This window comes from Micropterus salmoides, unplaced genomic scaffold (genome assembly GCF_014851395.1).
Source record: "Micropterus salmoides isolate LMB-PRFRI ecotype aquatic unplaced genomic scaffold, ASM1485139v1 Ms_hic_scaffold_7, whole genome shotgun sequence".
In the NCBI taxonomy this organism is placed as follows: Eukaryota; Metazoa; Chordata; class Actinopteri; order Centrarchiformes; family Centrarchidae; genus Micropterus; species Micropterus salmoides.
In genome coordinates this window covers 11387874-11403447 of record NW_024044459.1, presented here as the reverse complement: position 1 = coordinate 11403447, position 15574 = coordinate 11387874, and the positions used below count along the sequence as shown (strand labels likewise).

The window sequence follows — 15574 nt, the reverse complement described above, 5'->3', positions numbered from 1 at the left end:
TGCAGACTGGGAGCAGTGCTGGGTAAGCCGTGACAAACCAGAACAGACAAGGGGACGACCATTAAAGCAGCACCGGCAGTAAATCTGATGGTTATGGCGAGACTGCAGCAATTGTGGTTACATAAAAGTTCAACATTTGAGGAGGTTTTTTTTGGCAAGAAGCTGTCAAAGTGCAATGTTTTGGGAATGAGTGATGAGTTACTAGGCAGGTTTTGTTGTAACATGCAGTAATTGTCTTTCCTGAAGCTCAAGTGTGGGTGTGTTAAAGTTAGAGACACTTACTTTCCATTTTCTTCGAGCTGCAAACTTCTTGAACTTCTCCATGTTGACAGCCGACTCCTTTCGGCTCAGTGCTTGTTGAGTGTCTTTTGGCTGTTTTCACAAACACAACAACTGTATTGATAACCAAATCTTCTGAATATTTTTGGTATAATATCTGGTTGAGGCTTGGAAACATTCAACTAAATACATTTTTTAAACGTTAACTGATGCAAATGTGAATTTTATAACTTAAATTTAACAGGGATGCCATCATGCAGCGAAAAGAGTCCAACCTTGATCCAGGGGTGCTGGAGGCTGTCCTGAATAGTCATTCTCTTTCTGTAAATAGAAAATGTACACAAATTAAGGGAGCAGAAAAATATTTGTTGAGTGTCTTTAGATATTTGGCAGTTCCAGGAGTTGCTAGTTCATCATCTCATTCTCTGCTTTCTGATGTGACACAGCATTTTAATAGTCAATTATTAATGTTAATTATTTTGAATCTTAAAGAGTAAAAGTCATCTACAGGTGGCGTGTTGCACAGAAGATTCAAATTCCAGGCACTCATGGGTGGTTAACAATAAATCCATTAATAAAGATGGGTTAGCAGGTTATTAAACAGGCTATTAAACACAGAGGGTGAGAGTAAATGGCATTTTGTCAAATTTACTGTGTACATCGACTGGCTCACCACAGGGCTGTGTTCTTTCACCCTTATTTTATATTTTGTACACTAACATGTGCCAAAGCATGTATACAAACAGAACGATACTGAAATATGCTGATGACACAGTTATTGTGAGTTAAATGATGGTGAATCGGGTCACGGTCCTATTATTGAAGAGTTTGTCTCCTGGTGTGACAAATCCTATTTGGAGTTAAATATAGAAAAAACAAAAGACATGATCATAGATTTTAGAAACAGTGCTTCTAATTATTACTCTACGGTCATCAAAGACCAGGCGGTGGATTGTGTAGAAAGCTACAAATATCTTGGGACTGTCATAGACTCTAAATTGACTTTCGAAAAAAATTGTGAGTCTGTATGTAAAAACGGTCACCAGCGTCTGTTTTGCCTCAGAAAGTTGTCCAGATTTCATATTGATAAATCTATGATGATCCTTTTCTACCATGCTTTTGTTGAATCGGTCTTGTCGTTCTCCCTTGTATCTTGGTTTGGAAATTTGTCTTTGAAGAACAAAAATTCTTTGAACCAAATTCTTAGGTGGGCTAGTAAGATCATAGGTGAATCTCAACTCAACCTTGTAGGTCTTTATTCCAATCAGTTACAGCATAAGGCGAGTTTCATTATTGGAGACTGTTCCCACCCTTTACATGCTGAGTTTCAGCTCCTCCCCTCTGGATGTCGGTTTGCTGCCACTAGGTGTAGAACCAAACGATACAGGAATACTTTTGTTCCCGCTGCCATAGAATTAATGAATAAAAATAGCAGTAGATGACACTCTTTGTTATGTATAGCACCTTATGTGTTTTAGCCAGGGGGGCGGGCGGGTAAGGAGGGTGGGGGTTAGGGGTGGTGGTATAGAGGCACACTGCCATGTTCCTTTTAGAAGTTTTAGGCTTTGGATATTTTATAATGTTCTATGCTTATTGTTTGTTTTGATGTTTTTATGTATGGATTGCCGAAAGTCTCCTGTCTGCACAAAATTTTACCCTCGGGTACTAATAAAGACACCTTGACCTTGACATCGACTAGTATCCCCACAGTTGCCTTCTTTAAGGTGTCTTGACACACAATTACTAAGTGCAACTTAAATTGGATATCTTTAATCCCACACGCAGATGATATTTCTTTCACTTTCAAATTATTTCTTTTAGAGAGCACCAGGTTATAAGGGACAGCAGATGTGTTTTTTTTTTTTTTTTTTTAAATGTCAATTAAATCTACAAAAAGATTTACATGTGTCTCAAAAGATTTGAATATCATGGAAAAGTTTATTTTCTTCCGTCTTTTAATTCAAAAAGGACTTCAAACTTTCATTTATTCTAGATTCATTACACATGAAATATTTTAAGCCTTTTTTTGATTTAATCTTGATGATTACGGCTTACAGCTCACGGAAATCAAAACTCCAGTATCTCAAAATGTAGTACAATTTTAGAAAAAAGAATTTCTAATATAGAAATGTCGAACCGAGAACAGCTACTCAAAACACCTTCAAAGGTTTCTTGAGTCTTTACTCTCTCAGTCTGGTTCTGGTGATCACAACAAACTTTTCCACGATCTTCAGTTTTTTTGAGATGCACCTGTAATTGATATATGCAACTGTCCTCCTGGTCATAGTCAGAAACAGTGATTACTGTCAGCAGTCCATGAGAGCAGTGGACAAGTTGAACGAGGGATTACACTGACACAGCTGTGTGCAGATGGACATAACAAAATGCCACTCCCATCAAGCTGTGAAAAAATGTACAGTCTACAGTCATCGAATCACCATAAACTCTCCTACACCTTAAGAGTAAAGAAGTTGTTTTTTCCTCTAGTTTCTAACAAAGTGAAATCGAGTTCAACATGTGTCCCAGTGTTTTGATGTTTAATAAGCCATCAAACTCATGGATCCATTGCTTAAACTGGCCATCGTTGCCACTGTGTAAATAACAACCTCCCCTCAAACACAATTAGGGTTTAAATTTAATTTAGAAAATTCATACAACAAAAAAAAATAATGTGATGACCTAATCTTTTTTATGTTGACCTTTGTTGACGTAAAACATCTCATTTCCTTTTTGAAACACTTCATACTTCTCTTAAACGCCACCTCAAATAAAAGGTATTGAGACAAATCAATTTGTTTACTATTTCCCCGGATACGTACATCTTAACGGACAGGATGGTTTCAAAACATAAAGTCAGCACTCCATTCACACAGGGATTATATTTGATTAACAGCCTAACGCTCTGAATGTCAATAATCTACAGTATAGTCGATTACCATCTGACATTAAATAAAAGTCAAGCCAGTCGTTTAGGGAACTAAGAAGCACAGACGCCACTTCCCTTATCACAAAGACTATAAACTAACAATGAAAACAACAAGACATTGTTTTGTTTCAACATAAGCCAATAAAACCCATTAGGGAAACTGGTGTGGTCCAGTACGCCCACCACTTCCTCCAGTCCACGTCTGTTCACTACCACATCCCGGTTTCCAACTGTGCTCACACATACATGACGCAAAGTAAAAACAAAGTTAACAAATTCACTGGTATAATCACAGTGAACAGCAGCTTTGCTGGTGCCATCTGGTGTCATGGTGATTATTAAACAGTAATGCGTGTCTTCTTTTAGGGAATCTTCATTCATCATCCTGTCTACAGAGTGGATCCATATCCGCTCACAATGTAGATCAATTAAAAGCCGTTCTATTTTGATGCACTCGGTCGGGGATTTCTAAAAGCCCCATTAGTTGAAGTTTGTAAAGTCACTGTCCTCTTTCGCCCACTGTTTAAAGCAGCCCGCCCTTTACGGTCTCTGTTCTTACTTGATCCTCTAAATGAAGTTATCTCCACACCCATAATTATTCACACCAGTTAACCCCCTCGCTCTCGCTCCATTGTTCTGAAGAAACAGAAGTGAGAGCGTAGTAAAAGCTCGGTAATGAAAGAGAGAAGTTCACAGTTTAAGGTACCCAATTGTCTCTAGTGACAGGGGAGTTTTATTTGGAATATCTGCTGTGCGCCTATATAACATTTTATTGTCATCTTTTTAGAGTTTTAAAAAATCCAATCCAATTGGCAAACAGCTGTTGTCTTAGTAATTTGAAGTCCCAAGTTGACACTCTTGTTCCAGATGTACTCAGAAAGATGAACTTCAAAGAGTGATTTGCCAAAATGGATTTATGGAATTTTAGAAAGAAAGTTGAACATTTATCTGAGTCTCAAAGCATTTTCCTGTGAGTTGAATTGACTGATAGGTTCACTCTTGTGCTGCAAAGATTAGCTGATTAATCTTTTATTTGACTGGCAGAAAATGAATTCCTTTTGATTCATCATTTAAGCACACTACAACAATACAACTGCTGGATGCAAAATACAAAACACAATGTCAGAGGCATTAGCAGAGATCTGATGAAGGTCTTTGTTTCTTACTTAATAAATTGGGTTTTTGCAACAGAACCAAATGTGCAGACATCAACCAGAAATGTGAGAGATTCTCTGAACTATTGGTTGGACAAAACAAGTGAATTGAAGACTTCAGCTTGGACTGCGGGAAATTGCGATGAGCACATTTCACTATTTTGTCACATTTTAAAAACGTTCAAAACTTTATAGCCCATGTAATGCAGGCAATAATGGAAATCTGTCTTTCGTCGGTGCGTGGCACATGTAGAGATGTAATACAGCACAAATGAGAGCATCGAAGTGCACATAAAAAGGCTACACAATTTTTATTTAGACTTATCGATTCATAAAAAGAACCTACACAATAACAAATTGTATGAAAATAACAATCCCTACTTCACTCTTTTTGGAAACTGTCTAAATTTTTTCCCATCCAGCTCACGCAGTGCTGTAACTATACATTAGAGAGCATCTACTTGATACCCTCAAAGTCACCGCCTGAAGCAGATGTTTTTCAATTCCTGTCTCAAATATCACAGAGGTGTCATACATACTTGGGATCTTTGACAAGGAGTCTTGCTATGAACTCTTTGGCCAGGGCGCTGGTGTTACTGAAGAACTCCTCGTCAAACGTGTAGTCCACGGCCGACACGTTGGCCAGAGTCTCCTGCTTGTTGTCACCCAGGAAAGGAGATGCACCACTCAGACTGCAAGATGGGGAAAACAACAATGTTAGAGGTGTACACACTGACTGCTGTTTAGCAAAGGTATAATGAAGACAATCCAGTCCCAAGATAATTTTACATTGATTGATTGATTGCATGTAAAGCTCTACATGTATTGCTTTCATCAACTCAACAGCTTTTAGAACCTCCAGTCTACAGCAATGCTCTCTGGTTTAACTTGCCCCGCCCGCTGGGTCTTGTAATCAAAGCAAAAGGGAAGAAATTGGCTTTCAGTTCAAACACTAACTCACACGCTGCTGATTAGCTTTGGCCCTCAAAACCAAAACTTAGACGTTACTCCTCGTTGACGTGGGAATATGATTACAAAGCAGCGTAGCAACTAACGGTGACTCATTAGTCAAGCCTTGCTATCAATCTGAAGTATTGCATATGCTTAAGACCTACTTGTTCACTTCTGCGTATGAGTCCTAAATGTTCGTTTATCCTTGATGTCTTTGTATAGTGGCATTTACTTTTTAGTGTTTCAATTAAAATTTTTATTGTACTGTTTGTATTTGCATTCTTTTTGTAATGCACTTTGATTGAAAGCGCTCTATAAATAAATAAATAAATAAATAATAATTATTTGGTGTGTTACTCAAACACTATCAGAGGAAAACCAGCTGGACAGCTCTCAGTTCCATGGAAATGCGAGGGGTTTGTGTGGAGTACAGGAATTTTAACGCACTTTCACACCTTTCAATTGAACGCGCACATAAAAATAAGCAGATGTAGTAAGGAGATATTGGTGCGCACCAGCACGGGACAAAAGCATGTCTTAATGGTCAAACCAAGACACAGCGCATGCACGCACAAGGGCTGAACGGTCATGCATGTTGGATGAGGTCTCAAGGCTCTTAGAGCTCAGGCAGTTAAACCAAACACCAGTCTGTGACAGACCTTCCCCTTCTCAACCGACACCTCTCCAGCTCTTCAGCACCAGCCACTAATTAACTTGCCAACTGGGACAGACATAGAGAACGTCAACCTCATGTCGGTTGAAATGTATGAAATTATCGACTGCATAAGGTGCAGCTGCTCAAAACAAACAAGTAATCAAGGCAGTTCTTCATTAAGCCAGGCGGGAAAACAATTAAATTTAAATCAGGCTTCTGTGGCAACATATTATCCTCAGTTTGCTTCCCAAATGAGACTTCAAGATGCAGTATGCTCAATTTTTATGCTGAACTATACCCATATTTACCTACCTAAAACCCAAATTAGGGCTCCGGCAGAGCACAAAGTTGCAGCACCACTCGCTGATTCACCACATTTACCCACATTATGTCAGGTTAACAAGTCTTTCAAACTCTCATAAAAATGGAAAACTGTAGTATCTTTTTGTGCAGCTTTCATTACACTGTGGCAATCGGGTCAGCACTCATGCAGAATACTCCCAATAAGGGTTTGGAGATGCTCGCCAAAATCATACCAATTCGCTTACTGAATTACTCCCATATACCATTTTTTCCCCCCTCACATTGTTTTTTTTTTCCAAAAGGAGATGAGCAGTAAGTGCACCTCACTGTTGCTCGGCTGTGAAAATAGGCAGTGAACAATCTATTTTCTAACTTGCCAGGCAGAGCTGTGACAACTGTGTGGGTGGACAGCATGAACAAAGATCGTGTGCGTACTGTATGTCGGCTATGTGTGCATGTGTACTAGAGACAAAATGATGCATAATTTTAACAGCACCTACATATTACTCCTCTAAAATTAAGCGTGTAATGTATGCAGCTACTTATTATGTAATAAATAAATAAGATTTGTAGTGGCATTTACCTCTGTGTTTTGGCAGGAGCGCTCAGCATGTTTGTGCGAGAAAATGCACCTAATTTGCGCTAACGCTCTGTGTTTGGCTTCGTGTAGGTGTCTCTCTGAAGGATAAAGGTGTGTGGGAGCTCTGGAAACCTTGTAGCTGGGAATAAAGAGGAGGAGGACAGCACCATCAAGAGCCAACAGCAGTTGATCTGTGGGTCGTCGAGGGTATGAACCTTTCTCTCGCTGCTGAATTAAACTGTGCTGACATATCTGCACTGCTTCAAGAACACTCGCTAGTTCAATGAAAGTCCTTGGCTGTAGAACATGGTTGTTTTAAAGATCAATTGTTTAACAGAGTTATATGCAAAAAAGTTATCAAAGTGAGACTTTAGTATAACAGCCTCTAAAGTAGTGTGGTCATTAAAGTGAGTTGTATTTTATATATATATATATATATATATATATATATATATATATATATATACATACATACATACATACACACACACACACACACACACACACACACACACACACACACAGATTCAAAGGGGGAATATCGAATCAGGGCTTCTGTTCTGAGGTCAGATCCCCTTCAGTACCTGCACAACATGCCGACAAGATCAAAGAAGTCTTACCAGACCTTGTTCAAGTCCAGAGTCAGTTAGCTAGACTGGTATCTGGCTGCCTAAAGCTATTTATAGTTCATTAGGGATCCAAGCACCAAAGCTGCTGGAGCCCTATTGTTTTACTCATTATTCTTTCCTCCTTTCCGCTAAAACAGTTTGTGCAGCAAAAACTACTGCACGAAAACTCACCAAAATTGGCAGGGGGGATTGCCAATTCCACCCACTACTGAGGGGAAAAAGGCACTCATAGACCTCGTGACTTTTTAGCACTGTTCTCCAAAACTTATTATCATATACGTTGCTGATCAAGAATTTTTATACGTCAATCTGTTTTTTTTCCCATAAATTTTTACTTTGTATCTTTACGTTCAATTTTACATGAATGCCCGTAAATCAAAATTGGCTTAAGCTATTGTAACCAAACTTAAAGCGTCTGTTCAGATGCTCGGTCCATGCTTTGCTGAGCAAAAAAAATTGGAAATGATTGGTCTATGAGGTCTATGAGTGACTTGCTTGGATCCCAATCATTGCCGCTTGCAGCTATATTTATATTGGATTTTTTTAAAGAAATCTGGGATTTGGGAGTGTTTATTTTGAATATTAAAAAATAGATTAAAAACAGGCATAATCCAGATTTTAAAAAAGCCATTTACAGCTCAAACGCTTTATGATTTTATAAAGCATTGAGAGGAAATGTTTCAGCTTCCGAAAGGAGTTTGACAGCGTTGTTCTTCGACTGTGTTCATACTAATTTAAATGTGAAAAGCTTGATAGAGAACTAGATAAGAGAGTTTGAACACCTCCTGTTGGGTTTAGTTTATTTTGTAATTATACATCAAAATTTATTTGTTGATTATATTTTTAATAATCTGAATCTGCAAAGTAAATAGTAACTACAGCTATTCATTAAAATGCAGTAGAGAAAGTCCAAAATGTAGTGAAGAAGTATAAAGTAGCATAAAATGGAAAGTACAAGTATCTCAAAGTTGTACAGTACTTGAATAAATTGTACTTTACTTTCCACCACTGACTCCAAAACAACATATTATTGTTCAACATGGCCTTTAAATGAAGTAAACTACAAAAAACCAAGTTAATGAATACAACAATATGAAAAGAGAGTAAAACTAACAGTAACTGCAGGTTTCACAGTTTGATGTAGCCATAATCAGAAAGAAGCCTCTCTGATGCGATCCATAAAGACTCACGCATTGGATATTTAATAAGAAGCAAATATCAGAGAAATAATGTTCACGCAACTTCTGGAACAGCATCACACTCAAAATGCAGTTTTAATGCTCGGTGGTCCATGCTGCAGGCTGCTACTTTATTCATGACAAACAGCGTACACTTCAGTGAGTTCAACAACAGAGAGGTCAGCCAGTAACCTCTTCACGTCTCAACAAACATTCTGATTGACTGTCATGTTTAGCAAGTGACGGCGCCCTGGGCTTTTAAGAACATAGAGGTGAAGGGCGCTGTTGTAATAACCCGGCGGGTTTTTGATTTGTGCATGTTTCACATTTCACACAATTATCCGTCATCTCTGACGGCTTTTCTGATACTTACAGGATGTAGGTTATCACACCGACGCTCCTGAGCAGAGGCAGGGAGAAAGAGGAGATATTTTTCACGTCACACAATAAATCTCTTGTGCATTTTGACAGCAGTGCATCATGCAAAACATATATTTACTTAACAGCAGATGCTCTTCTTAAATTAGAACAAATGCAAAAAGCTTATATACGTAATGGTCATTGTAGAGCAGACTGAGTTTTTATGTACTCACCACATGTCTGCCTCCAGGCCCAAAGGTTCATAGTTGACAACTTCTGGAGCTGCAACGCAAATGCACAAAATGGAATATTACTACTAATTAGGTCAACATGCACAGGACTCACACACACACGCACACATACACTAACTTTACCTTTACATTTCTCTGATTTCTTTTCCCTAACTAATTTAGCGACTTGTTTTTTTCCTCCAATGTTTTGTTTGAGCGTGTTATCACATTTCACAGGTTTTTTTTAAATCACACCTGCCAGAACTGTGATTATTTCTTTGCTCTTGTCACATGTCCTCAGATGTGTGAGTAACTCAAAGTGAATCAGTACATTCATTTCTGATCAAATTTAGACAAAACAGGTGCAGTGGTTAGCACTGTCTCCTCACAGCAAGAAGTGGGTTCTCTACGGGTGCACTGGTTTCCTCCCACCATCCAAAGACATGCAGGCTAGGTTGATTGGTGTCTCCAAAATTGTCCTTAGGTGTGCGTGGTTGTTTGTCTATGTGTGGCCCTGCGATGGACTGGCAACCTGTTCAGGGTGTACCCCGCCTTTTGCCCAATGTAAGCTGGGATTGTCACATGTAGGATAAGCGGCTGACGATGGATGGATAGATGGACTTCTATGGGAGACAGGAGGCAATTGCACCCCCGCTGACATTTAGTTAATATTAATGGATTTTGTTGCTCCTATCATATTTCTATGTCTTACTTCTATTTAAGAGACAATCATGCTTTAAGTGTTGAAACTAAAGTTCCCATAACTAAGGGGATTTGGGGGATATAAACATTTTGGAAAACTGACACCAATAAAAAGTTTGCTGAATTAGCTATTAGCCTTTCCTGTTTGCAGTGTCCCCCTTACTTTAACACTGAAGAAAGCTTAAAAACGTGACGATACTCAGGTAAGTTCTAGAGTAATGAAGAGTGAATGTTTTATTTTTAATGAATGTCAGAGATAATGATTTGGAAGTGTACATCACACTGAATCTAAAAATTTGTCGCACACATGTTATGACTCAGATGGAGCGTGATTTTGACGCAAATTACATCAATTGGGAGCAAAAGGATTGAAGTCACCTTGATTGCCTTCATGACCTAAGTGTCGCAGTTACTGCTGTGTTGGTAAACAGGCCAAATCAGCAGGCCAAACTACAATAAGTGACTTCCCTTTGCCTAACGGTGTGCACCTGTCCTCTTCACCTCACACAGTCCCTTTGCCTCATGGAGTACAACTACTAACCCCCATGCTGGAAAGGCAAATGCAAAAGACTGATAATTCATTTTTGCCATGAACTTATAATGTACTTTCCCTAATCATTTACATTTTTTCAATCAATTTCAGAGTGCCTAAGCCTGTCTTCCAGCATCACCTAACCGACTCATAATTTTGGCTTTCTGCCACTTGATCTTTATTTACACCATTTAACTGCTGCCACCCGCTGAACTGGAATCAGGCTCTGGCCTGGATGGTGCTGGTAGTGGGTACTGGCACTGGGCAGGGGGAGATTGGGAGTGTTGGCGGCTGCCCCGGGCAAAAAGGTGAGGGGAGATGGGATACAGCCACTGATGTGTCTAAGTGTGTGTGTGTGTTTGAGTTGGCAAGAAGGAGCAGCTCTGGTAATCTCCAGTCTATTATCAGGTCTCTCTCACTTAGTCCCCATGGCACAATTGGCACCTGCTCTCACAATACGCAACCCCTGGGATAACGCCAGGAAAACAGGGTGGTGCAGTAAGTGTGCGTGTGTGTGCATGTGTATCTATAGTAGAAACATAGAGACTTTATCTGCACAAACTCATCACGACAGAATATGTTCAATGAAACATAAAACTAGATGCAGATCAAGAACATGATTCTTCAACAACACACACACACACACACACACACACACACACACACACACACACACACAGATACTGACCTACAAATTCTGGAGTTCCAAAAATGTTTTTAAAATCATTGCCAAAATCTATCTTGTGGGCCAGGCCAAAGTCAATGAGCTTGATGCGCGGGTGAGGCACTGAGCGGTTCAGCAGCATGATGTTCTCCGGCTAGAAAGAAAGAAAAAAGAGGGACAGTTTCAAAGGTGAGAGGACAGACAGAGGCAGATAGAGGTGGTGTGACAATTTGGGAATTTTTTTTAAGCTGTTAGCTCTAGCGTGCAGCCAACTGTGTGTCATGATATCAGTGAGGAACTGGTACGATGCTCACAGAGAAATTAAAGAATGAATGTTGAAAATTAGTCCCCTAAATGATCAGTGTAGGACACAAACTAAGAGTAAACTAGAGAGCGAGCAGCAGAGTCAGACACAAAACCAGGAATAGGCGGGCAGGAAGGAGGCTCATCAGCCATGGAAATCTCATGCAAAACATGAGTTAAAAACCTCTCGAGGAAGTGGGAGAAAGGCAAAGATGCGCTTTAAGCAAAGCCAAACAACAGAAGCCGGACATTCCTAAGGACACAATGCCTCTTTTAGACGAAGCCATCTTCCCTCCAAACCTCATCCTTTCAGCTTGACTAAGAGCCGAGGATTTAGTCTGGGAAGGAACAAGAACAGATTGGCTGTGGGCAGCAGTGGCAACAGGAGGCGCTGAGAAAATACAATCAATCTCCAACTCAGCTCGTTGGTTTCGTTCTCTGCTCTATAAACACTGGTGCGCTTATGTTAATGTTGGAATGAAGGAGAATAATATCAAACTTGGGTCACAAACTGTTTTAGTTTCTCCATCTGCATAATTTGAATACCTTAAATCCAGTGGTGGAATGTAACTCTGACACACTACTGCGTTTTCGAATTAAAACGGAGACCTTTTGCTACATTTGCACCTCCCGTCCAGACTACAACGAAGAAAAAAAGAAGACCTAAAAGGGAGAAGTTTGGAAACGGAGATCGTATTCGTTATGATTCTCCGTTTGTAAACTAAAACGGAGTAGTGTGGATGGGGCCTAAGTACACTGCTCAAAAAAATAAAGGGAACACTTGCACTGTAACTCCAAGTCAATCACACTCCTGTGAAATCAAACTGTCCACTTAGGAAGCAACACTGATTGACAATCAATTTCACATGCTGTTGCAAATGGAATAGACAACAGGTGGAAATTATAGGCAATTAGCAAGACACCCCCAATAAAGGAGTGGTTCTGCAGGACCACTTCTCAGTTCCTATGCTTCCTGGCTGATGTTTTGGTCACTTTTGAATGCTGGCGGTGCTTTCACTCTAGTGGTAGGCGTTACCAGGAGACAAGTCAGTACATCAGGAGACGTGGAGGAGGCCGTAGGAGGGCAACAACCCAGCAGCAGGACCGCTACCACCGCCTTTGTGCAAGGAGGAGCAGGAGGAGCACTGCCAGAGCCCTGCAAAATGACCTCCAGCAGGCCACAAATGTGCATGTGTCTGCTCAAACGGTCAGAAATATCCTCCATGAGGGTGGTATGAGGCCCGACGTCCACAGGTGGGGGTTGTGCTTACAGCCCAACACTGTGCAGGACGTTTGCCAGAAAACACCAAGATTTGCAAATTCGCCACTGGTGCCCTGTGCTCTTCACAGATGAAAGCAGGTTCACACTGAGCACATGTGACAGACGTGACAGAGTCTGGAGACGCCGTGGAGAACGTTCTGCTGCCTGCAACATCCTCCAGCATGACCGGTTTGGCGGTGAGTCAGTAATGGTGTGGGGTGGCATTTCTTTGGGGGGCACAGCCCTCCATGTGCTCGCCAGAGGTAGCCTGACTGCCGTTAGGTACCGAGATGAGATCCTCAGACCCCTTGTGAGACCATATGCTGGTGCGGTTGGCCCTGGGTTCCTCCTAATGCAACACAATGCTAGACCTCATGTGGCTGGAGTGTGTCAGCAGTTCCTGCAAGAGGAAGGTATTGATGCTATGGACTGGCCTGCCTGTTCCCCAGACCTGAATCCAATTGAGCACATCTGGGACATCATGTCTCGCTCCATCCGTGGATGCTTTAGTCCAGGTCTGGGAGGAGATCCCTCAGGAGACCATCCGCCACCTCATCAGGAGCATGCCCAGGCGTTGTAGGGAGGTCATACAGACACGTGGAGGCCACACACACTACTGAGCCTCATTTTGATTGTTTTAAAGGACATTACATCGAAGTTGGATCGGCCTGTAGTGTGGCTTTTCACTTTGATTTTGAGTGACTCTAAATCCAGACCTCCATGGGTTGATAAATTTGATTTCCATTGATAATTTTTGTGTGATTTTGTTGTCAGCACATTCAACTATGTAAAGAAAGGAGTATTTAATGAGATTATTTCATTCATTCAGATCTAGGATGCGTTATTTTAGTGTTACCTTTATTTTTTTTGAGCAGTGTACATTTACTCAAGTACTGTAGTGTTAGTATTGTAATTAGAGGTACTTGTGTTTTACTTTTTTATGTCACATTCTACTCCGCTACAATTCAGAGTGAAATATTATTACAATAGATTAATCATGAAAATAATCAAAGCAGACAAATCCATACTGAAAATAAATTAGTCGCAGTCTGATACAAAATAGTTCAAAATGATCTCCACCTCAAACAACTAAAACAGTAAAATCCTGCTTTTACGTTCATGCATGGGTAATAATCATCTAATGACATAAAATATATATATATATATATATATATAAAACATCTGGTATATTTTTACAGTGTGGTATAAGTAAAGGATTTGAATACTTCCTCCACTACTGCTTAAATCATGAGAAAAGTGGGAAGTTCTGTGAAGCAGTATGGCCACTTGTGCTAAAAGCTCAATCAGCAAAAACATGTTTCTGTTCAGATCTCTTCTCGACAAGGATTAGAGCATTAATCAGAGTATTAGTACACAAAGATACAAAAGTTGGGGGATTTGTACAAACTGGGTCTTTTCAAGCGTTTTCCAATAGAATAAGAACTGACTTTAGATCATTGTGATCCTTCAGTTCAGATACGAAATTGCATATAAGACTGGTGACGAGCAGGACATCATTATTCTGCCTTAGCCAACATTAAGCTCTTGAGCATGATAAGTACATTGATTGGCAATCTCACTGTCTCTGTAGAATTGATTTTACTCTAAATAGAAACTAATTTTCTGAAAACTGCCTTGTTCAGTCAGGCAGTCACATTTGAAACAGTCTAATGGTGGTTTAAGGAGGTCAGAGAGAAGATTTGGTCTGCTTTTATTTCTGCCCATGAATATCTACTACTGCAGCCATGGTATTATTATAGCTGCACAATATGCAGATAAAAAGCAATGCACATGGCCTTAAACTAAAATTAAACTTTTAAATTGTCAAACACAAGAACAAAAAAGGCAAAATTTTATCAGAATATGGGCGAACATGGCAAATAAAGACACTGAACTTTCTCCCTTTGAAGTGGAATACTGCTGTACTGCAGTCATTCAACTAAAACAAATTAAGTCCTAATCTAAGCCACTGCTAGACAGTGAATAACGGTGGCTAATATCCAAAGTGGAGGCTGCGGTGGTTGGTAAAAGCTCTAGCATTGATCAGAAGTGGCTAACTGGCCACAGAGGTTATTCTTTTCTGCAGACCTGGAGGCTGAATGTCCTGAACTCTGATGTACAATTTGTGAAGATTGTTCTGTAAGTGGAGGAGTTAGTCTGGACTGTTTATTCTGAAGACGCCATATGTGCAGCCGTAAGCGGACAACTGATCAATGATATTGATTGACATTTAAGAAAAGAACTATCCCAAATATACACCATAACAAAGAGGTAATAAAATGTTCAAGAGCCTCACGTATACTTAAATAGTGTGTCTGTGTTGTTGTGCTGTGAGCACACTCTGTCCTTTACTCTTTTTCCCCCAGGTGTTTTAAATTACACATACTCCATGATAACAAGGAGAGAATCCAAAAATAAGCCAAAACAGATTAGTCATGGTAATTAGCCACAGATGCATTGGGTACAAAAACAGAGATACAAAGAGAAACTGATATAAAAGGTGAGGTCCAAAAAGAGGCACATATTCACATAACGCTGCAAATGCAATTCTCCAATGAGCTGGCATTTAGGAAAATGCATGTACTTCATGTACTTCAGGGAGGCTGAATAACAAGCAACACTTTACTGTGACCTCTGATAACATGAGGGGGATTTTGGCCATGCATGTGACGACTCTTTTCAAAGAAAATATTCAACTTAACATAACATGACCTTTACCAAGTTAATGTCATCATTTCTGTGTCCAAAGTGATTTCATGTAAAATCTCACAATCTGAAACAAAGGATCTACGAACAACAAACAGTTTGGTGTCCATTGCTCCATACTAAATACTATTATATACTCATTTCAATATATAGTTTTATCA

General features: G+C 39.9%; 1 protein-coding gene across 1 annotated transcript in view; it reads right to left on the bottom strand.

The window, feature by feature from the left end:
* dapk1 (death-associated protein kinase 1) overlaps positions 1-15574 on the bottom strand; it is a 98631-nt gene that overhangs the window by 39305 nt on the left and 43752 nt on the right. The window contains 6 exon segments of the mRNA XM_038702844.1: positions 283-372; positions 555-600; positions 4899-5051; positions 9029-9055; positions 9249-9297; positions 11168-11297. Coding sequence (XP_038558772.1) covers positions 283-372; positions 555-600; positions 4899-5051; positions 9029-9055; positions 9249-9297; positions 11168-11297 — 495 coding nt within the window.